Source organism: Hyperolius riggenbachi, chromosome 5 (assembly GCF_040937935.1).
Source record: "Hyperolius riggenbachi isolate aHypRig1 chromosome 5, aHypRig1.pri, whole genome shotgun sequence".
NCBI lineage: Eukaryota > Metazoa > Chordata > Amphibia > Anura > Hyperoliidae > Hyperolius > Hyperolius riggenbachi.
The window spans coordinates 270,243,705-270,268,996 of record NC_090650.1 but is presented as its reverse complement, the minus strand read 5'-3'; the positions used below and the strand labels follow the sequence as shown (position 1 = coordinate 270,268,996).

Genomic DNA, 25,292 nt, shown 5'->3' with positions numbered 1-25,292 from the left:
TATGTTCAGCATAAAATTAGTAAAGATAATTAGTGAGAAGAGTATACTCACAAACGTGGGTTACCACAAAGGCAACCACTGTATAGGCAGGTGAGGAGATTAGACCTGTCCTCACTCAGGATTAAGAAGTCGCTCTCTGTAGATCAGAAAAGGGGTAGATCACCCCTCCACCAGGGGTGGACACGGTACAGCAAACAGAGAACAGAGGCGCCAGCAGGGTAAAAGTGGATAAAACCTTTAAAATGTGCTTGGAGGAAGCGCTGGACTTTCCTCCATAAAGCAGACACGAAAGACTGTCTGTATAATAGTAATCACATTAATTATATAGTACCCCAAAAGTGCAACGCGTTTCACAGGCCACGCCCACGAAACGCGTTGCACTTTTGGGGTACTATATAATATCCATGGCGGCCTGGAGGGGGAATAGTAATTAATACGGCTCGGACTTGTGCAGAAGCAGGATCAGCTATATACCGGCTGTTTCCTGCACCCAAGTCTACCGGTGCCGATTTCAAATGTATGCATCCTGTACACAGTGCTGCACTGGGCAGCAGCTAAACACAAGAAACCATCGCCCATGGTTCCCATTACAACAACTACAGCAGGTTTCACAAAGAATAATAAGCTAGGCTTACTGTTTTTTGGCTGCAGGTGGACGTTCCAGTTCTCTTCCAGCTTAGTCTAACACAGTGTACTGAACATAGTAGAGCTATTGTATTGATGCAAAAGTACTAATGTATTCACAAAGTACAGCAACATTTTGTATATCCTTTCTGCCTGTGCACACTTGCCCTTGCATAAAAAGCATACCATTTTCTGCATACACAATTCTGTGTTGGCTACAATTGACTTGCCTGAATCGCACACACAAAAATAAGACCAGTCATGCGAATTTTAAACACAGAAGATTCTCAGCGGCAAATTTGCACAAAATCAGAAATGTGATGCCATTTATATACGTTACATCTACGGCAAAAAAATCGGATGAGAATTCTAAGCGTGACCCCTGCCTTACACACAGAAGTGGTGCAAAAATAGACAAAATATTTCCCATTTGTTCCTTAAGGTCTACCAAAAATATATCTGTCGAGCCAGTGCTTCTGGTTCTCTCCTTAGCCATCTAGTTCTCACCAAGTGTCTGAGTTGGACACTGGACAATCCTTTGTCTCCAGTTAAATATGAGTATGCTTCTAAAATGATCTTCGTCTGTATTTTAGACAGTCTCAGTGTCCCCAGGCCGCGTAGGTCTAAGATGAAATGATGTCTTTTCCTGTCTTGCTAAAATCCGATGAAGGGCTCTCCGTAGGCCGACCTAGAACAATAAAGTAACATATTAAATTATATGGTGTTTAGAATGATCTATTGTTGTTTCTAAATGTAACAGTAGATTATGTTTAGCCAGCTGAGTTGTGCTTATAAATGGTGAGAAAAACAGCATGCAGGCAAGCTTTTCCAACCTAATTCATCACTTATCCTGTTGTCAGTGTTTGACCGGTAAAGTACTTACATGAGGCCATCACCCAATCTGGTGAATGAATGAACTGAATGGGTGAAGGCTGTCATACACTCGTCGATTGCCACCAGATCGACCAACAGATAGATACCTCTCTGATCAAAGCTGACCAGAGAGGGATCTAATGGCTGCCCATACACTGCACACAAATTTTGAATCGATTTCAGCATGAAATCGATTCACAACCTGTTGAGCTGCCGCTGCGGCCTTCTCACTGTACCCAAGCCTTCCTGCTTTCGTGCTCCCCCAGCCAACAGCAATGATATTACCAGTCTGCCAGCACGATTCCCCGGGTCAATGTTGTCCCTTTCTCTGGCTGGCCTTCTTCTCAGCCTCCTCTTCACTTCCTTTCCCCTCCTGTGACAAGCGGAAGTTCAAACAGTAGAGGGTCCCGACCCATCGATGATTGAGATAAATTTTACGCCTGGACAGATTGACTGAACCGATCAATTTCAGATGGAAATAGGTCAATCGGTCAACATTTGCGATAACAATTTCACAACAGATTTGATCACAATGATCGAATATGCTGTATAATGATGGAAAATTAACGTAGTGTATGGGTACCTTAACAAACATGAGGCCATGATTAAATCTAGTGACTGAACAAACTCACTGGGTTACAGACTTGAGGCCATCATCCAATTTGGTCACTGAACTCACTAGGTAACAGACATGAGGCCATCACCTATTCTGGTGACTGAATGTACTCACTGGGTAACAGACATCAGGCCATCACCTATTCTGCTGACTGAATGTACTCACTGGGTAACAGACATGAGGTCATCACCTATTCTGGTGAATGAATGTACTCAGTGGGTAACACACATCAGGCCATCACCTATTCTGGTGAATGAATGTACTCACTGGGTAACACACATCAGGCCATCACCTATTCTGGTGACTGAATGTACTCACTGGGTAACACACATCAGGCCATCACCTATTCTGGTGAATTAATGTACTCACTGGGTAACACCCATCCGGCCATCACCTATTCTGGTGACTGAATGTACTCACTGGGTAACAGACATGAGGCCATCACCTAATCTGGTGACTAAACTCAACGGGTAACAGACATGAGGCCATCACCTAATCTGGTGACTGAATTCAATGGGTAAAAGACATGAGGCCATCACCCAATCCAGTCACTGAATGACCTCACTGGGTAACAGACATGAAGCCATCACCCAATCTGCTGACTGAACAAACTCACTGGGTAACAGAAATGAAGCCATTACCTAATCTGGTGACTGAATGAACCCATTGGGTAACAGACATGAGGCCATTGCCTAATCTGGTGACTGAACAAACTCACTGGGTAACAGACATGAAGCCATCACCTAATCTGGTGACCGAATGAGCTTGCTGGGTAACAGACATGAGGCCATTGCCTAATCTGGTGACTGAACGAACTCACTGGGTGACACACATAATGCCATCACCTAATCTGGTGACTGAATGAGTTTGCTGGGTAACAGACATGAAACCATCACCTAATCTGGTGACTGAAAGAGCTTGCTGGGTAACAGACATGAGGCCATTGCCTAATCTGGTGGCTGAACGAACTCACTTGGTGACACACATAATGCCATCACCTAATCTGGTGATTGAATGAACTCACTGGGTAACACCCAAATGAATTAGGCTGCGTACATACATCCAAATTTGATTGCTCAAGGATTGTCAGCTTATCTACCCAATCTGAGTGTTTAAAATCTGTTGGCCCTTATAATACATGGAGGTGGTAAAATTAGCCAGTGCACTATACTGTTGATTTTTTTTTACTTTTTTTTGCTCATCACATCCGATTTCCTATTAACTAAGCAAAGCTGGAATTTCTCTTTAATGAGAGATACAAAAAAGCCCCAATATCTTTTTTCCAGTTAGTAATTACCAAGCCTTGTGTAAATTGTCCTACCAGGTTTGTTCATGGCTCACTATCACATCTGAATGGGGCAGCTGAAACTGAAAGGTTTGTTAGAAGTGATACTAAAATGTTTATGAGCATTTATTTTTGTCACTGGTCACTCTGCAAGTCTGAGTGTCTGTATGAAACCAATGTGGAAAAGCAGAACCTGCCACTGACATTTTCCTACGCAATGACCTTAAAAAGGAAATCTGTCTAAGGGGAACAACGTCTTGCTGGAGAATGTCAAACATATCTACGTGATATAAAATGTCGCTTTCCAGTGCAGGGAAACAAGGATCTACATGACCACATTTCATGCCTCAAAATGTTTTTGTTTCTGATGTAAAATGTCAAGGTTGGACCACATAATTATAAAAGTACTTTTACTTCAAGGCCATTTTAAAGTGTACCTGAACTCGTGCACAGGACAAAAGGAAAGAGAGAAATGCACACCGTGTGTTTTTAGAGAGAAGAGCCTGTCTAATTCCCCCTCTTCTTCAAGTAATCACAAGTGTAATTTGATCTATCAGCTGTCTCAGCACAACTATTATGTAAGCACAGGATGTTAACCCCTTGTCTGCTTCCATGAAGGCAGGAAGTAGACACACAGCAGATTTATTGCAGGAGTTATGTAAGCTGTAACAAAGAAATTTTATTCTTTAAAGGTTATTATGCTGTTGCTTATCTTTTAGAGCAGAGAGGAAGTTCAGTGATCAGGTCCACTTTAACCACTTCAGCCTTCAGTGTTGTTTCACCTTATGCATCCGAGCAACGTTCACCTCCCATTCATTCACCAATAACTATATCATTACTTATCACAATTAATTGATCTATATCTTGTTTTCTCCGCCACCAATTAGGCTTTCATTGGGTGGTACATTTGCTAAGAATTATTTTTTCTAAATGCATTTTAACGGGAATATTAGGAAAAAAAATTGAAAACATTCAATATTTCTCAGGTTTCAGCCAATAGAGCTTTAAAATAATACATGCTACCATAATTAAACCCCACGTATTTTATTTGCCCAGTTGTCCCAGTTATTACACTATTTAAATTATGTCCCTATAACAATGTCGCATCAATTTGTAAATAAAGGTGCATTTTTTTCAATTTGCGTCCATTACTATTTACAAGCTTATAATTTTAAAAAATTATAGTAATATAATTTCTTGACATGCATAATAAAAAAAAAGTTCAGACCCTTAGGTAACTATTTCTGATTTTTTTTTAATTGTAATTTTTTTTTAACGTTATTTGGGGTTGCTTGGAGTGGGGAGGTAAACAGATACTTTTAAATGTAATTGATTGTGTATATTTTATATATATATATATATATATATATATATATATATATATATGTATATATATATATATATATATATATATATGTAGATGTAGTTTTACTATTTGGCCACAAGATGGCCACAGTGATTTTTTTGTTATTCCTCCTGTAAGCGAGAGCTCTTGCTTACAGGAACTGAAGGGATGACGTGACACTTAGAAAAATTGCGGCTTTTCAGAGAAGCTGTCGGTTTTTCATATGGAGACACAAATCAATGAATGAGAACTGTGTTCCCATTCATTGATCTCCGGGGCAGCGGAAGGCGGCGGGAGCGCGTGCGGGAACGAGCGGGGCCAGTGGCAGTTAGTGCAGCCTATCTGGATGGATATATCCGTCCAGATAGACTGAAGTGGTTAAATAGATTCACCTATAATAAACACAAACTGCGCCTGCCAAAGTACAAACGGGTGCAATAGCATATGCTTCAATCGAGTGTTCGCTATCACAAGTCCTTGAATATCAGTCTATAGTGCTGTGACAGCGCTCCTCTTCTTTTCTACAATTTAAACATAGAAAAAACAATCGCACATAGTGCATTACTGTGAATCGCAAAGTACAGTTCCCCACACGTGCATAAGTGCTCAATTGTGCATCACTCGTGGTCTCTACAGCCCCTCCACACTAGCAGCTCACCAGATTGACACCACCTCACAGTCCAGGTGGGTCTAGCGCTTAGCCTATAGAGCGGCCAACTCCAATGACACTTCCACGATAGTTTAGTTCACAATTGGATGATCCATATTTAATGACAAGTTCCACATGAAAAACATATAAGAACACACATAGCATAAAACCGTTGGGCTAAAAGTTATGGCCTGCGCAATATCAGCGCACTCACTTGTGTAGGAAGATAACAGGCATTTCAGGCATTGCAGCCTAGCAATAAAGCTTCTCTGCTGGCGGTGTCGGCGTCCCGAACTTCCCCGCTCCTCGTGGCAGCCTGTCTCCTGACCTTCCAGATCCCAGTGACGTCAGCGCTCCTGGTCACGCCCGACGCGTTTCATCCAATGGACTCATCAGGGCTCTGATGAGTCCATTGGACGAAACGCGTCGGGCGTGACCAGGAGCGCTGACGTCACTGGGATCTGATGAGTCCATTGGACGAAACGCGTCGGGCGTGACCAGGAGCGCTGTTGTCACTGGGATCTGGAAGGTCAGGAGACAGGCTGCCACGAGGAGCGGGGAAGTTCGGGACGCCGACACCGCCAGCAGAGAAGCTTTATTGCTAGGCTGCAATGCCTGAAATGCCTGTTATCTTCCTACACAAGTGAGTGCGCTGATATTGCGCAGGCCATAACTTTTAGCCCAACGGTTTTATGCTATGTGTGTTCTTATATGTTTTTCATGTGGAACTTGTCATTAAATATGGATCATCCAATTGTGAACTAAACTATCGTGGAAGTGTCATTGGAGTTGGCCGCTCTATAGGCTAAGCGCTAGACCCACCTGGACTGTGAGGTGGTGTCAATCTGGTGAGCTGCTAGTGTGGAGGGGCTGTAGAGACCACGAGTGATGCACAATTGAGCACTTATGCACGTGTGGGGAACTGTACTTTGCGATTCACAGTAATGCACTATGTGCGATTGTTTTTTCTATGTTTAAATTGTAGAAAAGAAGAGGAGCGCTGTCACAGCACTATAGACCGGTTAAATAGATTACTTTGTATATGCTGGGGTGGCTTAGTGGAACCAGGGTGACTGCTTTCTATTTTTATGTTTCAAAATGATTTTTGTAAAATGGCACATTAAAATGTTTTCATGTCAGTTTCTTATATTCATATAATCCAGGGATTCTATAGAGAGGGTACACAGTTCCCTCCAGCATAGCTGCTGCACTTCCTGAGGGAGGTAGAACCAGTTGTACTTTCTTGGTTGGTGCACTGATCCTGCCCTAGTAAAAGCGTGTCTCATTCAAGGTATGGTGATTCTTTTTAGTTTTACTAAACTTTACTGGTTACGCATCTACCTGATCTCTCATGTGCTAAATAAAGAGTGGAAAGAATTGTAGTCACTGCACAGCTTCCCTTAAACTCAATGCAGTGCTGTTAGGTAATTGCATGTGGCAGAGATGATGAGCACATGTTATGCAGAATGCTGATTGTTGTTAGCAGTGATATGCTTCACTGTATTTGCTCAGATATGATTTCTGAGTAATATGATGTTGTTTTATACAAGTTGTTGTGGTAGTTGCACTGATCCTGCCTTAGTAAAAGGGTGTCCTCCATCTCATTTCAGATTGTTTGATCCTCAATAAACACCCTCCCTCTACACACCCCTATAGCACTGTGGAGTTTATTCATCATATGTGTAATTTTATTTGCATCAAATACAGAAAAAAGTCATATATATATATATATATATATATATATATATCCAGCAATCAAAAGATATCTATAATCATCATATACAAATAGTGAAGTCGTAGTATATACAGGATATGGTTGCAAAAGAGAACAAATCCAATATGTAATATTGCAAGAAACCAGAAGTGATGCGAATATATACTAATAAGACGCTAACTACAATGCAGTAATAATTGTAGAACAAATGAAAGTATAAAATCCAGAATGCTCCCGGAATGCTCACGGCTACTGGAGCGCAACTGCTAGTGGCATGCGTGTGCCCTTTGCGCATGCATGGAAGCCACCTGGCTTCGTCGGCTGCAGCTACGAAGGATACCCCAGAAGAGTGGCTGATGGCGGAGCTGCGGCAATGGACACAGATGCTTTTAGGGGCTGGAGGAAGCCCCAGGTAAGTAAACAGCAAATATTATTTCAGCTCACGTATCCTTTAAGAAACACACACAGCATACATATCACCACAAATTCCTGACAGCACACAAAAAACACAAAGCATGTGGGAGTCCAATATTGGTATCCCAACAACGGTCACATTTACGGGTAAGTGGGGTGATCCCTTCATAATTACACATAGACCACGATGAAATATTTCTACTTAGTCAGTTAAATAGGAAGCTGCTTGTGTTTAGGCAAAACTGGTAGGAAACAGGATAATAGAGGGGAGGGAGGGGAATGTTAGCATAAAGTAAGGTAAGAGTGATCAGGGTATACCAGTATATGAATTATGCAGTCATACCATGTTCCTTTATGCAGCTGCTATATATTAGAGATGGCCCGAACCTCCGATTTTAGGTTCGCGAACTTTCGCGAACCACAATAGAGTTCAATGGGGAGGCGAACTTTGAAAACTAAAAACACTTATGCTGGCCAGAAAAGTGATGGAAAAGATGTTTCAAGTGGTCTAACATGTGAGTTTTTGCATGGATGAGTGGGATAGATACAAAAAGTCCCGGGGAAAAATCTGGATTTGACACAAAGCAGCGTTTTATGGGCAGAAATCACATTGCATGCTAAATTGGAGGCCTAAAGTACTTTAAAACATCTTGCATGTGTATACATCAATCAGGGAGTGTAATTAGAGTACTGCTTCACACTGACACACCAAACTCACTGTGTTAACGCACCACAAACAGCTGTTTGTGTAGTGACGGCCGTGCTGGACTGGTGCGCACCATGACGAGAGTGCAGGTGATGGCGGCTTTCCAGCTCATATGGTCGCCGGGCTGAGGTAGCTGAATGACAGAACAGTAACTGTCCAGCTGATCAAATCTGGTCTGTCCACAATGAAGCAACGACCTTATTATCGTGGGTGTGCCCCCTTCCCCCCCCCCCACACACTCATATAGCCTTTGGTCATTGCTTCATTGTGATACGCAAGCCCCTTCACCGCGGCAAGGTAATGATGACGTTGTTGTTGCAGCTACAGTGCAGCCAGAAAAATTAGGCAGGCATGTACACGCACCAGAAAAATTATTCACCTGGAGTCCTGGACCCTGTTGGTGGTGGCAGAGAAGGCAGTCAGCGGGCCTGCGGGCAGAGATGCTGTGTGGGGAGCGACTTAGTCTTGGGGCAGGCAGTCACACGGCATGCAGGCAGAGATGGCGTGTGTGGGGACTTACTTAGTCTTGGGGCAGGCCTGAGCGTGCATTGCAGACCAGGCATCCATGGTCAGATGGACCCTTCACCCAATCCTGTGTGCCAGAGATGTCACCACTTGCCTTTCAACATCACTGTACAGTTTAGGTATCGCCTTTTTTGAGAAAAAATTGCGGCCTGGTATCTTCCACTGCGGTGTGTGGCTTTGCTATTGCGTGCTGCTTTTCCTCAGGTGGTCATCCCATTGCAGTTTGTGCTTTGTAATCATGTGCCTTCGTAAGGAAGTTGTCCCTACGCGGGTCTTGGTCTTTCCACGGCTCAATTTTCAGTGGCAGAGAGTGCAGATAGCATTGCTCTCATCTGAGGCAGACACACACAAAAATGTCCACACCGCTGGGCCCTGGGGTGATGGCACTTTGGTGGTGGTGGCTGACTGAGTGTTAAGTGGGGTGCCAGAATCAGAGCAGGAGGAGGAAGATATGTCACGCTTCTGTGCAGAAGCTGAGAAAGATGAGGTGTTCTGTGTTAAATAGTCAACTACGTCCTGACAATATTGGGGGTTGATGGCACGTGCCTTCTTCTGAACACTGTATTTACGTTGTGGGCCGCACAAAATCACGACAGCGCGACCTTGAACAGACCTGCCAGGTGGCCTGCTTCTGCCTTTTGTTTTGTCCATATTGGGGGGGAGGAAGTGAAAGGTATGCACTGACTTGACTAATACAATGTCACAGGTGCAGTTAACAGGTATGCACGGAGTGGTATATCACACTGCATGCACTCACGTAGGTAGGTGGGTGCACTGAACACAACAGGTAGGTATATGCAGTGATGGGTATTACAAATGTGCACCTGTCACACACACGTACCGTGAACAGGTACAGTAACTGGTGGTATTGAATATCACACTGCGTGCGCTCACGTAGGTGGGTGGGTGCACTGAAGTGAACAACAGGTAGGTATATGCAGTGATGGGTATTATAATGTGCATCTGTCACACACAGACAGGTACCGGACAGGCACAGTGACACTGCGTGCGCTCACATAGGTAGGTGGGTGGACTGAAGTGAACAACTGGTAGGTATATGCAGTGATGGGTATTACAATGTGCACCTGTCTCACACACACAGGTAGTCACTAAATGTGCTGGGCCTGGCAGTGGCACACACAGTAGGAATTACCAAGGCTGTCTATGCAACACAAGTGTCTGTGGGACACACACACACACACAAAAATCACAAGAACAAGATTAGCTCTCAAAAGAGCTGTTGAGGGGTGCTTTTTTAGCAATAAAAATCAGCAAGGAGCAAGCTAAGAAGCCTACAAGAGCCTAACTAAGCTTTCCCTATAGGTCTCTGCACAGCAGCTCTCCCTTCTCTAATTACTGCAGGCACACGAATGAGTCCAATGCCTGACACTGCCTGCCTTTTATAAGGGGGAGTGGGGCTCCAGGAGGGAGTGTAGCCTGATTGGCTACAATGTGCCCGCTGACTGTGATGTAGAGGGTCAAAGTTGACCCTAATGATGCACTATGGGGGCGAATCGAACTTCCGGAAAAGTCCGCAGTTCTCCGCGAACACGAACCTACAGTTCGCCGGGAACCGTTCGCCGGCGAGCAGTTCGGGCCATCTTTACTATAGATCAGAGGATCGGCACATTTGAAAAAGTACCTCATTAATAACTCCATCTCATCAGTCTATCATAGTTTTCTGAACTTTTAAATGCCACCCATTGGCCCAGGTGATCACAAATATATGGATTCTGTCCTATCTGGTAGCGCTAAACTCTTCCATGGAGTATATAAGATCTACCTTAATCAACCATTCCATAATGGTCAGTATCCTGGGGGACCTCTGACTGCTTTCTATTTTCAACTCAAAAGTACCAGGTTTGAATCTGAGCCTGGACACTGTCTGCATGGAGCTTGTAGGTTCTCTCCGTGATTGTGTGGGCAGGATTACCAGCTGAGGCGGTCACTATCGGTCTCTTCAGCCAACTTTAAAGAGGGATTTTACCCCAGAATTGAACTTCATCCCAATCAGTAGCCAATAGTTACCCCCTATCCCATAAGAAATCTTGACCATTTCTTGAATAATTGATCAGGAGGGTCTGTGTGACTAATATTGTGGTGAAGCACCTTCCATGCGTGATATCATGGCTCCTCCCATGCCTAATGTCATGGCCATTGTCATGGCAGCTTCCGGTTTATGATCCTTGTAGCATTATGTGAAATAACAGCTGTTTCCAACTGCCATGTAAGCTGTTACTTCCCTCTGTGCATATATAGATAAAACAACCTTTTATTTTATCATATTCCTAGTGGGTGTGTTTATAGATAACGGCAGTTGGTGCTGGTTAATTTTTTTCCCTGTCTGCCAGTAGTAAAGATAATGACTAGCAGGCTAATTTTTGATCAAACAATATGAATGAATTACATGGCGAGTATCAATCGTTTCTTAATCTATCTTCTATTTTTTTAATTCTGACTTTGCAATGTATTCACTTTTTTCCGTTAAGTTCTATGGACCGTTAGTCCTTTTTTGTTAACTGATACTTAAACATAAGATTCATTCCTAATTAACATTCCAGACATTGCAGGATTGATAAATAAAAGGAATTTTAGGAAATGCAGCAAGCTAGTGATATTTACAGCATTTGATTTTGAAAGGACCGCCTACTAGGCACATCCATGCTATGGCACATTATAGGACCGGGCCTTACATCTAATGCATCTTTAACATTTCAGCCTAATGCTGGGAATACACCATAAGTTTTTTCAGCAGATAGATCATTTCCGACATGTCCGATCTTATTTTCGATTGTTTTTCTGATCGTTTTCTCATAGAAGTGAATGGAAATTGATAAGAAAAGATAAGAAAACCGGTCAGAAATCGATCGGACAGTAAATCAACTGAATCTTATTGTGTATTCCCAGCATTAAAGGGGAGATTAACATAAGATAATGAATACAACTTAATAGTATTTTTGAATACAACTTAATAGTATTTTTTAACAGAGTTTTGACTATTCTCTACAGTAGGGCACATTCCATTATACAGTACCTTATGTCTGTACAGCAAATATTTATTAAAACAGAAAAATTAAAGTCAAAATAAACATAGATGTGTCATACCTCCAGCGCAGTATACTCATCAATCCCTTTCTCCTGTCCTACTTCTTGTTTGTCCATTGTGGATTAAATTTATTGCCCTCCATTTTTAATATGGGGATGGCCCACTAACAGTTCAGCACTCTGTTAACCTGTTATATCACCCACTTGAGCCATAGGGAAACATGGACATCACCTTGCACATCAGTTGTTCTTTCATTTATAACTGACAACAAATGGTATAGTGGAAAAGGGCCCTAAGGCTTCCAGCTCCGACTAGATCTAGTCAGCATTGAAAGAGATTGTTATTAGAACAGGGTGAGCTTCTGAGAGGACCTAACAGTGAGGTAAGTACAGTATATAATATTCATTTGCAGGTACTTGTGTTTATTTTAAATAATTTTACTCAGTTCAGATTCCCTTTAAGCTACATAGTTATTTGGGCTGAAAAAAAGACATACCCCACCGAGTTTAATCAGGAAAGCTGTTGCCTAAAGTGATCATTATCACTCACTTAATAAGTGTTAGTGATAATTACAGTTTTGTTTTGTTTTTAAAAAAAACACCAATCACTTAGCAAATCTCTAGTGAAGTTATAATTTTTATTTTTAACAATGAATATGACTACATGCTATACACAGGCATACTTACATAACTGAGAAACAGTGTCACAAAGGATAACAGAAGAAGAAGAGAAAATCTGACTTCAGTAGTAAGGTTTGATGTCTTCGAGGTGTGTGTCCAACAATCTAGAATTATCAAAATAAATCAATAAAATAAATTAGACCCTACACAGCTACACAGCTCCCAATATTATAGTAATTCTTCATTTATTGAACAAGTAGTACCTCAGAGCTGCTCTGAGGAAGCCAACAATCTGGCGAATTGCAAAAATGGAGGTAAGGGCTCACGGAGCAGCACTCTATCCTTGGCTGGATTCTCTTCCTCTTTTTCAAATCTCTATTCGCACTGTTGCACTTTCTGTTTCTACTTGTACCTAAGCTGTGTTTTCTGGAGAGGTTTTGCACTAATCTTACTTGCTATTAACGCTCTTATATGTGTCTTGGTCATCTTTCTGTATCAACTTTATATTCTTCACATGCACTTTGACTCATATTTATTTACTGGTGATTATTTATGCCCTATTGCACTTTTTATTGTGTATACTGTATAGTATTGTATGGTATGCAGATTTGCTGCACAAGATTGTACTGTACACATTGCACTTTTTGAATCCTCTATTGTACTCCATGTTATATTTATCACATGGCAATATTCAATATACCCTACTGTATATGCCCTGTCTCCCCTTATTGGGTGTTTTTAATGGTTTTTAATTGGTTGTTGTTCAATAAATGATGAATTGATTTTTTTTTGCCCTATCCAGTTTGATGCGGTGTTTATGAGGTTCTGCTTTCTGTAGTGATTTCAGTTTGGTGGCATACATTATAATTTGTATTATTGTTTCTATGCTACTGTATATATATATATATATTGTTTTTGAGATGGTGCTTACCCACATTGCGTAGTTGTTTACATAGGCTGGAATAGCCATAATTAGGAGTCTGGACCACATGCGGATCTGTGCCCTGAGCTATACAGTATTAGCCTCAGGGGTGTAACTAGAGGGGAACAGCCTCTGAGATAGTAGGGGGGCCCAGAGCTGGGGGAAGGCAACTACTAAACTTCCCTTCCTCTGATACGGGGAACTATACTTCAGATCAGGTGTTCTTGTGGCTACACTTGTTATGGGTGTGCAGGTCAAGGATTCCAGATAGCACACCAGGCTTTATAAAAGCAGTATGTAGTTTTAGTTCTTCAATTCATGTGTCAAACACCATAAGTTGACAATTGTTTCAGGGGCACGCAGGGTCCCCTTCCTCAGAACAGTGCAGACATATAACATTGTTATGGGTGTGAAGATCATGATGGCCACACTTCTTTTATGACCCTTGTGAGATGGGCCTCAAGGCTGTGAAGGGCACCAAGGGAAGGCAAGGGGGGGGGGGGTGAAAAGGCGGGGGCTCTATCAAAGTTTTTCTAGGGAGACCCCAGGAATTGTGGTTATGCCACTGTAGCCTGCATGGTCCATGATATGGGGGACTCTGGAAGAGGAGATCGGGAAAGCCTGTGTCTCTCCCCCAAAGCCTTCTGTGTATCATGTACTATGGGGCTCATCCTCAGCCACCCCAGGACCTATCCACACATGTGTGGGTTGTTGCCCTACCCCTTTCTTCTAGAGTCCCACATATCTTGGCAGGAGAGTCAGACAGACTGGTATTGCTCAGACGGTCCTGGCTCTGAGTTCAGGCTAACCCAGCTTGCATGGGCATTAAAGAGGAACTCCAGTGAAAATAATTTAATATAAAAAGGTGCTTAATTTTTACAATAATTATGTATACATGATTTAGTCAGAGTTTTGCTCATTGTAAAATCTTTCCTCTCCCAGATTCACATTCTGACATGTATTACATGGTGACATTGTTACTGTGGGCAGATTATGTAGCTGTTCTGGCTTTAACAGACAGCTATAAACAGCCATTTCCTGTGTGTGTCATTGTTACATTGTGGCAGTTTGCCCAGAGTACCAGAGCCTCTTGTGGGAGGGGTTTCAGCACAAAATCAGTCATACAGCGCCCCCTGATGGTCTGTTTGTGAAAATCATTATATTTTTCATGTAAAAGTGGGTATCAGCTACTGATTGGGATAAAGTTCAATTCTTGGTCGGAGTTTCTCTTTAAGGGTTTAAAAGGCTTGGAAAGGGGGACACCACATTGTCTATTTTGTTAAAACGTATAAAAAAAATTATTGAGTGTACTGCAGCAATCTGTCATTTAACCACATTTGAAAAACATCTTTCCTAACTTTAAAATCAATTTTCTTAAACCTGCAAAGTCTTTTCAAACAATTGTTTTGGTCTTTTCCCCATTATTCTCCCTAACATACCTAGCAAACGTGGAGAAAATCGCATGTATGGAGGCTTTGCAATTAATCTCAGAAGTTGTCACTATTTACAATGTAAAATTCTAAATTTGGTGTGAAATTGGGCCCAAAATCACGAGAATTGTGAGATTGTGGTGAGATCAATAAAAATGTAAATTTCTTCTTGTTCGCTCAACCCAAGGGAGCTCGGAGCATAACAGAGCATTCAACGCTCTTTTGGCTCCCATCTAACTGTCTCCAACCGGAGCCTAAAACACGGGGCAGAGACTTGTAAGCATTAGGACCCCATAATACACAGTCATGTGTAGTTAATCAATTTTGGGGTCAGTTCAGGAGTCGCTTAAAAGAGCATGAATATTACATACTGGTAATGTCATAACATAAATGTCATACCTTTAAGGTCATAAATTGCAGTCTTATTTTGACTCTTCTCAAGACTGCATCTGTAGTCTCCATTTTCTGTGAATAAACAATTGCTGACAGGCTCACTACACAAGGAATGCCTCAGTAACAGCCATTTGTCTTCACTACTCTTATTTTCCTGGAAAAAAAAATGTACATATTTTCTATTAATGTGAATAGATACTAAATACAACAATCGCATACCTTCTGTACTGTCCAACTACCATATCCAGACATGAACAACCACCTGTCCACGTCTCCAGAAGCCTAGCAAACTGTGGCACCTGCATATATGGCAAATAAAGATTCATCAGCTGGGATGTGTGTTTTGAAATACAAGGAGGCATTTTACTCTGTGCTCCGTATCTACCATTACACACTTAAGGGACAGTCCCATGGGTGGCATAGTAGGAAGAGGAAGAGAAAACAAGGCGTAAGACTTTTCTAGTAGTCATATTTTTCTTTCATTTCACCCTCAACCTGCATTGTGCAAATATTTATTGTTAATAGCTAACTGTTTGGGCTTCCTTTAAGTTACAGATTACTACAGTGTTGTCCTGAAGCCGAATCAGTATTGCCGTGCTATGCACAGCTATAGGGATTTGGATGCGGTCTGCGAGAAACTGGCACTATATATATTTTTTTCAATACGCGATTTGGATGCAGCCTATTGATTTCAATAGGCTATGATTCCGCATCCGATATTGCATGTGGAAAACAGCTACAATTCACGGATAGTGAAAATAGGCTTAAAGGGATACTGTAGGGGGGTCGGGGGAAAATGAGCTGAACTTACCCGGGGCTTCTAATGGTCCCCCGCAGACATCCTGTATTGGCGCAGCCACTCACCGATGCTCTGGCCCCGCCTCCAGTTCACTTCTGGAATTTCTGACTTTAAAGTCAGAAAACCACTGCGCCTGCACGCCCGTGTCCTTGCTCCCGCTGATGTCACCAGGAGTGTACTGCGCAGACACAGACCATACTGGGCCTGCGCTGTGCGCTCTTGATGACATCAGCGGGATCGAGGACACGGCAACGCAGGCGCAGTGGTTTTCAGACTTTAAAGTCTGAAATTCCAGAAGTGAACCGGAGGCGGGGCCGGAGCATCGGTGAGTGGCTGCGCCAACACAGGATGTCTGTGGGGGACCATTAGAAGCCCCGGGTAAGTTCAACTCATTTTCCCCTGACCTCCCTACAGTATCCCTTTAAACTTCACATTCAAACACAGAGGTGTGGGTCCTTGGCACTCACACAGTCCGGCACCACACTCTGCAAGCTACAGCTCAAGAGGTGCAGGAACAGGCATAGACACTGACAGCCACCAAAACTGCTCTCACGGCTGGGTAGGGGGTGGGGGCCTGCTCCCCTCACTAATTAAATTTCCCACAAAACCTCCTCCCACAAGCATACAAGATACACTGAATAGGTAAGAGCTTCTGCAGAAGCCCATCAGCAAAAAAAAGGCACAGTGCATGCATTCAAACTGCAGTACCAAATTATGCAAGAGCTGCACTGAGCACACTAACACCTCAAAAATAAAAAGAGATCCTCAATGTCACACAATAGGTGGAAATCTAGTAATGATAAAACAACTTGCATTAAATTTGCATTCAGTTACATTAATGGAGGATGTTCGCTTCCAAAATTGTTTGCATGCAAAGGCATTCCATACTAGACCCTTTCACCGCAATGAGGTACCTCCAAGTCAAAAGGGGCTCTACCACTAATATGTGACTTGGAAGCCAACTGACCTATGGCATATAAAAAATACAAACACATAGGTGTGCAATACAGGTGGGGTCCTGGACACTCACACCGCCCAGGACCACATTGTGCAAGCTACACCTCAAGGAGAGCATTACTAGCTCTCCACCTATTGTGTGAAGTTTACATATGCGGCAAATGCGAATTAGCAAAAATGGAAATCAACACAAATGTGATGTGTGAAAGGGGACAGATGGAGGAACGGAGGGGGAGGTGAAAGGCCTCATTTGAACATGATAGATCTCGAATTGTTGTCGGTGGAGGGGGGGGGGGGGCGGGCAGCTATACACACAAGAGATTATTTGCAAGACGGGCCTGAATAACCGTCTGGATTAAAGATTATGTAGCACATTAAATAGGTAAGTAGTAGTATGTTTTCTCCAAGCTGAACTGTACTAACGTAGGAAGCACTTTGAATTTGAATTGCTTTTTCCACTTTTATAAGAGAGAGAGACGGAGAGAGACAGTCCAACCAGATGCTGAATACACGTGTTCACTGCTTTTTGTGCTGTCTTATTGAATAAATTTGGGTATAGAGAATTTGCTCACCTGTTTTTCACCCTCAGTCATGCACAGTGACGTGTCTACACAGGTTTGTTCTTTTGCTGATAAACACAAGAAAAGTGTATTGTCAATGCATACTAGTTTCAAGTCAGTCCTGTTCACTCGGCTCTCCATGGCACTGAGAAGACACCACACTGCAAAATACAATCATTGTTATTTAGTTACTACTCAGCATACCTGAACATACTCTAAGTGAGAAGAAATAACAAGAACTTACCATTCCCAAGAATGAAGTAGGAGAGATGCCATTGTGTGAGCAGCATGTCTGCTGTAGCAGCGTGTGTGTGACAGCATCTGTGTTTCTCTGACACCCCATGGCTGGGATTTCCTATGTCGTCATGGGTGTGTGGGAGGGGGAAACTCTGCGTTACTCACAGGACTTCAAAAGGAGAAGTGAGCCCTTGTCAGTGTTGTCACTACACTATCCTGCTTGCAGCCTGTATTTTAGGGAAATTTTGTACGTGTCCTGTTCTTATTCCTGGGTATTTGAAGATCTGTGCAAATAATACCCTGACAACAAAACCAGAAACATTCTTCAGGCTTCAGTTATGTAATAGGATCTATTATTTCTTATATTGTGTAAAGAAAGAGCTAATGTTCTTATCCACAGCAATCTATCAAACATTCATTTGTTTCAAGAGGAACTGTAGTGAAAATAATGTAATAAATAAAATTGCTTAATTTGTTTAAAAATATTTTTTAGGAATTATTTAGTGAGAGTTTACTCATTCCTTAATTTTTTCTTTCCCTTTTTTAGATTTTGAAATTTATGACGGGTGGCCCCATCTTTAGTCCTGTCAGGTGCAGCTCTGCAGAAAGTTTGTTATGAGAAGTCCAAAGCCAGTGAAAATAATGCCAGGTCTCCCAGAATGCACTGGGAATGTGGGGCTACATACCGATATACAGCAAAATATAGATACACAAAATGTTTCTAATGCTGAAACCAGGAAAAAGAGCAATTTTCACCTTTCAGCTCTTCTCCCTTTCATTCACCAATAACGGTATCACTACTTATCACAACAAAATGATCTATACCTTGTTTTTTTCGCCACCAATTAGGCTTTCTTCGGGTGGTATGTTTTCCTAAGAATTTTTTTATGCTTAATGCTTTTTAATGGGAATAACAAGAAAAAAATTGAAAAAAATAATTATTTCTCAGTTTTTGGCCATTATAGTTTTAAAATAACACATGCTACTGTAATTAAAACTCTCCCTATTTCATTTGCCCATTTGTTCCAGCTATTACGTTAACAATATTTCCCTAGTACAATGTATGATGACAATATTTTACTTGGAAATAATTGTGTATTTTTTGCCCATTTTGCATCCGACACTAATTACAAGCCCCTATTTGCAATACTAACAGTAATATACCCTCATGACATATATAATTAGAAAGTTTAGTCCCTAAGGAACTATGTATACTTATGTATTTTTTTTTAAATGTCTTTTTTTTTTTTTTTTTTTTTTTTTTTTAGAAATGTACAATTTTTTCTGTAACTATGGGATAATGATTTTAATGTTATGTTTATGTATTTTTTATTAAAAAAGTGTATGTATGTGTAATTTCACTATTTGGCCACAAGATGTCCCCCACATTATCTTCCTTTGTGTACTGTTAGTACGCTAACAGGAAGTAACGCGTGTACGTGTTAACATTCGTTTTAACAATGGCTACAATATCTCATTAATCACAGACACTTATATCAGTGAATGGGAAATGCGTTCTAATAATCTTCGTACTAGTACACCGCCGCAGGGGCGGGTCTCGGGGGCGTGCACCTTCGCACACACTGCGCATCAAAAGACAAAGATGAATACTTTTGACTCTTTCATTAAAATATGGCAACCCTGGATGAATGCCTCCAACCTTGTAGGCCTTTGCTCATGCGCATTTGCTATATGAAACTGTACTATATACTTTCATGACCTCTGCCTTATATGTCCATATCATTATACATACCTGTATTGAGAGTTGACTGCATATGTAGTACCGTTACCTTTGTATGTTTTTATGTTTTGCATATCCTGAGATTAGCCTCATTTGGGGCATTACTACAAAGCTGTACTGTTGATTTGGTTTTATTTAACCCAATAAAACATTTGAAACTAAAAGACAAAGATGAGTATCTACATCCCCAGAACAGGAACAGTCTTCCCACAGGGCGTAGATATACTGTTGCAAACGCGACAAGTGGTTAAAGGACAAGTAAACTTACAAACATAAGATCACCTTTCCTTCTGGCAACCTCGGTTGAATTAAAAAGTCAGTGATTAGGTATAGCCAAACTGTCACTGAAGAATGCAGCAGCACACTATGGCTAACACCCCTCTATATGAAAGGTAGATTCTCCAGCAAGAATTATCCACTGCTACCAACCATACCCATATACAAATACTGACGTGATGAAGGCAGGAGCAGGATTGTATATGTCATTCTACCAATTGTCTATGTAATGGTGGCCACTAATTATCCAATCTTTTTCATCCAATCTTGCCATTTCTATGTCATTTAAGGGACTGACTAAATTATCCATTCAATATATTCACTCAGTTTACCCTTATGCAATCTAGATTTAGTAAAATTGGATGAAAAAGATTGAGTCATTAGTGGCCACCTTAAGAATGTTGGAAACCCTGGCAAAGTCACATCAGTTACAATGGTTCAAGGATGGACCATTCCAGGGGAAATTCCTTCTTGCCGCACCTAGCTGTGGGGCTATCATTTCTCTTTAGTTGAAAACTCAGTGGAGTTTTAATTATTTGGGTTAACCTTGTAAAAAGTTTGTTCCTGAAAAACATGATTAATGATGAATGTTTTTAATATTCCTCAAACCCTCTTGCTAGCTGTCAGACTTGTATACAAGGAACGAGTCTGTGAGAGATAACATTATTAGCATATTTTGGGAATGACAGCTCCAGCGAAAAAAGAAAGACCAGGTGCTGTCTATATAATAGTGCTTACCATTGTTAGCACTGTGATAAGGGGTTGTGATGACTATTCAAATATCTCTGGTTGGAGAACGTGAAAAGAAGACCTGCACAAGATTTTATAAAGGAAAGTGTTCGTAGCCTCACATGATTCATACCTAAACAACCATTCCTGTAACCTCAGTGAATTAGAGTTATTACTATTGAGGTCACATAATTCACAGCAAAAAGTTTTTTAATTAATCTGAGAAAGGCAGAATCTATTGAAAAAAAAATGAGTGCAGTTAGAACATGTGTGTACCACTATGGGTACCACTATGGAACAAGGCTGTGCAGAGGATCCTCAAAGGGGTGGTGCTCAAATTTGAAAAAGAGGCCCCAAGCAATCATGCTAAATTGAGTATGTAATACCCCCTCTCCAGAAAGCACTATTAGGCAGTCTTTGCACTCCTCCTTTATAGCAGTATCAGGCAGACTTTGTGTTTTCTTCCAACCAAAGTCTTTTGGCTCCACCACCCTCAAATCAGCAGTGATAGGTGCCCACTATTAGAATGGGTACAGTGGAGTCTGATGTAGGCACAGACTTCCCTCTCATCCCTCTTTCCCTCTTGATCAGCACTCAAGCTCCTTTTCAGGCAAAGAAGAAGTGGTCACCAATATGCAGTGGTTGCTAAGCATTAGTAGGTGCAAAATTGCAGTAAGTGCCAAGGTGCAGTGGGTGCCCAGATGCAGTGGGTGGTAAGATGCAAAGTGCAAAGGTCCAGTTTGTGCTAAGTTGCAGTGGGTGCTGAGGTGCTAATGTACAGTCTGTGTAAAGCTGCAATGGGCACCAAGGTCCAGTTTGTGCTAAGGTGTAGTGGATGCTAAGTCGCATTGCATGTTAATTTGCAGTGGGTGCTAAGCAGTATTGGATGCTGAATGAGTAGCACATAGTGCTAAACAGTAGTGGGTGCCATGTGAGTGCTAATTGGTACAGGAGGCCATGTGATTGCTGTGTAAAGGCCAAGAGTGGGTGCTGGGTGTATGTAAGTGAGTAGTGTGTGCTATGTGGGGTCTGGATATGTGCCATGGGAGAGCACTGGGTGTCATATGGGCTCGGACCATGGGTGGGTACTGGGTGCTATTTGGGTGCAGGCCATGGAATTGTACTAGGTGCATATAATGGCTAGGTACTGGGTGTCATGTGGGTACAGGTCATGGTTTGGTACAGGGTGCGGACCACGAAGGGTCTGTGTTGGTGCTGGAGGAAGTGGAGTTCATGGTGGGTGCTGAGGGAGGGAGAGGTCAGTGTGGGTGCTGGGGAGGGACAGGTCATTGTGGGTGCTTGGGAGGGAGAGGGCATTGTGTTTTCCTGGGAGAGGGAGAAGTCACTGTGGGTGCGGGGGGAGGGAGAGTTCGCTGTGGGTTCTGGGGGAGGGAAAGGTCATTGTGGGTGCTGAGGGAGGTAGAGGTCAGTGCAGTTGCTGGGAAAGGGAGATATCACTGTGGATGCTGGGTGTTGGAAGAGGTCACTGTGGGTGCTGGGTATGGGAGAGGTCACTGTAGGTGCTTCTGGGGTGGGGGGGTCCCTGTGGGTGCTGCTGGAGACAGAAGGGATGCTGCTGGGGGAGGGAAAGGTCACTGTGGATGCTGGGGAGGGATACGCCAGTGTGGGTGATTGAGAAGGTTACTGTGGCTGCTGGGGGAGGGGGAGGTCAGTGTGGGTGCTGGGGGAGGCAGGATCAATGCTGGGGAGGGAGGGGTCACTGTGGTTTCTAGGTGGAAGGAGAGGCTACTCTGGGTGCTGGGGATGGAGAGGTCACAGTGGGTGCAGCTGTCAGGGAGACTCCATCTTACTTGCTCCCACACAGCTGACAGAATGACCACACTGGAATTCCTGTTCGGAGCCTCTTCACTACAAAGTGTCCCAGGCGGGGGTGGAGCTTCCCATGGGTAGATGGAGTTTCTTGAGTGTGGTGCACAGATCTTCTCACAACTGGGGTGGGGCTTCCTTTGCACACCTAAAGGGCCCTTTTACTGAATATTTAAAGAAGGGGTGCCTGGGCACAGGCCTGCTATGGAAAGTAATAGAAGTAGAAACTAAGCTGCTAGTCACTCTATCTACAAAATCCACTATGGGCTTCTCCTAATTTTATACCAGATCTAGAAAATCCCAAGGCCTTCAGATGCCTTAGATGGTAGACTCTAAATGAACCATAATTTATAAACTATTAAAATGCACAGTGTGCTTAGCAATAACCCTAGAGCAGGATGCCCATTGGGTAGATCGCAAAGGACTTTATGGTAGATCCTAACCGCACTACATTTTCCATTCTGTATATACAACTGTGCTCCTAAAATTGTTCATAGGTAGATCATTTTGACTTGCTAATTTTTAAAGTGGCTCACAAGCCGGAAAAATGTGGGCACCTCTGCCCTAGAGTGACAAGTGGGTCCTGTATCAGCCTGACCTCAGTCCCGATACAGTTATTATTGTTATTGTTGTTATTATTATTATTTTACCACTATAATTATTATTCTTTTTTTATTATTATTTTATTTATATAGTGCAATATCTTCTGTACAACTGTACATAGTACAAAACAAATATTGAGGAACATAGATACATGAGGAGTTCAAAACAATGTATGATCATGACATCCAGCAAAACTAGTACAAATATTGTACATACACAGTTGATGTGTAGTTTAAGAAATCACTAACACTGGTTCATATGGCAAATTACAGCAAAATAAGAAACAATAGGAAGAGGTCCCTGCCCTTGTAAGCTTACAATCTAGCACAGTTATTTTTTACCCTGGAGGAACCCAGGGAACCTCTGCATTAACGGGCGGAGAGGAAATGTATTTTGTAGTAGGATTTGTCAGTAAAAGTGGGCAACGTTAAACAGTTTATTATTGTAATAGTCCCCATTCCATGTCTCCCCTTTACAGGACACCTATATCATGTCCTCCATTATTGCACTCACCATTATAGTTGCCCAGTGTTAGGGCTTTCTCTATACAACAACACAGTGCTTGGTTAACAGCTTCTCAGGTGTGTGAATACCTGGACCTAACATCCATGTAAATGAAGAGACGGCACACTACTGGCTGCAATCAACCTTCTGTGTTACGGATAAAACATCCTTCATTAGGTGTAAAACAGCAATGAAGCGTACATACACAGGTATAAATACACATTTAAGTGTGGGCGCCCCCACCCATAATTGCTCCGCCCATTGAGCAGTTTACTCTTAAGACCATAGTCCCAAAAAGTGCAAAACAATGCTCAAATGGCACTCCTCATCGGCTAACAACAAAAATAAGTCAAGGACTGACCGTACTCCTGGCACTTCCGATCTAGGACTGCCACAAGACCACCTATGAACAAAACGTGGTTAAAACTGATACAGGGGCTTTCTCTATCCTCTTTATCTGCTGTACAAACATCCTTAGTTCTAGCATCCCACATGCCACATTTTATCCATCATCAATGTAACGTGTCATAACAGTCCTAAGGACAGTGCACAAGTAAAGAACAAATAGGGAAGCTAGAATTCAAGAAATGAAGAATTAAAGGACATTGAGAAAGGACATTGAGAAGTTCGGGGCATTTTAAAACGTTCTCAACCTGCCAGCAGAGGCAGCTCACCTCGAAAGGTAAAAATGCCAGGGGAACCCTGAAAAGTCCTCAAGGAACCCTAGGGTTTCAGGGAACCATGAGTGAGACAGACTGATCTAGAGGGTAGTGGGGTATATAAACACTAGGAAAGGAGGCGCAGGAGTTAGCAGATGAGGCAGTGAGCCTCCACTTCCACCTTCAGCAAATTATAGGTTAGTCCAAAAAGGTGTTTGAAGGTTTCCAGGCTCGGAGCATGATGGACAGGCTGCGGTCTGATAATATTGTTGATATATAGTATAAGGTCTTTATGAAATGATTTCTCCCACCTTTCAAATTAGAAAAAGAAACCTTTTGCTTATGATGTTGTGGGGCAAGGGGATTACAGCTCCACATCTGCTGGACCTGCATCAAAGTCAAATGGCTGTGGCACCAAAAACTTTAGGTAATGTGTACTGTAATAAGTAAATAATTTCGAAAATGCCCCAAAGAATCCTTCTTGGGAGAAAAACCCCAAAATGTCACCTATCTTGATTAAAGTTGGTTGCTCATGTCTTTGCAACCACAAAAAAAAAAGAAAAACATAGCTGCAGTCTGGAAAAAGTCAACATTTAACTGTAAGAAACTTACAAGCTCTTCAAAGGACCGGCACCACACAATGTATTATAGCTCAGTGAGATTTATTGCAGCATTATTATTATTATTATTATTTAGTATTTATATAGCGCTGACATATTACGCAGCGCTGTACAGTGTATATATATATATATATATATATATATATATATTGTCACTAACTGTCCCTCAAAGGAGCTCACAATCTAGTCCCTACCATTGCCATATGTCTATATTATGTAGTGTAAGTACTGTAGTCTAGGGCCAATTTTAGGGGGAGCCAATTAACTTATCCGTATGTTTTTGGATTATGGGAGGAAACCGGAGTGCCCGGAGGAAACCCACGCAGAAACGGAGAGAACATACAAACTCTTTGCAGATAGTGCCCTGGCTGGGATTCGAACCAGGGACCCAGCGCTGCAAGGCGAGAGCACTAACCACTATGCCACCGTGCTGCCCCCGCCATGGAGCAAGAGGGCACCAAAGTAGTTTGTATAACTGGGCACCCACTTTTGTTAATTCCATCCTGCTCCCCACAAAAAGTCCACATCATTTACAACTCTCCCTTAAGGAAAGATTTGTTTTGTATCATTGATTAACATAGGTGCCCGTCGTTGCTGGTTATTGCTCTATGCTGCAAT

At 42.2% G+C, this 25,292-nt stretch overlaps 1 protein-coding gene across 5 annotated transcripts in view; it reads right to left on the bottom strand.

Moving 5' to 3' along the window:
• Nucleotides 1-392: 392 nt before the first annotated feature.
• Nucleotides 393-25,292, bottom strand: part of LOC137517650 (uncharacterized) — a 57,195-nt gene continuing 32,295 nt past the window's right edge. For 2 of the 5 annotated variants that reach the window (XM_068234645.1, XM_068234644.1), the window contains 5 exons: nucleotides 17,723-18,015; nucleotides 17,491-17,639; nucleotides 15,169-15,316; nucleotides 12,484-12,581; nucleotides 393-1,312 (listed from right to left, as the gene is read on the bottom strand). In XM_068234645.1, the coding sequence (XP_068090746.1) occupies nucleotides 1,214-1,312; nucleotides 12,484-12,581; nucleotides 15,169-15,316; nucleotides 17,491-17,639; nucleotides 17,723-17,768 (540 nt within the window). In that variant the 5' untranslated portion in view covers nucleotides 17,769-18,015 and the 3' untranslated portion in view covers nucleotides 393-1,213. The remainder of the gene's footprint in view (nucleotides 1,313-12,483; nucleotides 12,582-15,168; nucleotides 15,317-17,490; nucleotides 17,640-17,722; nucleotides 18,016-25,292) is intronic. The other 3 variants (XM_068234642.1, XM_068234643.1, XM_068234646.1) reach the window with 2 other exon arrangements.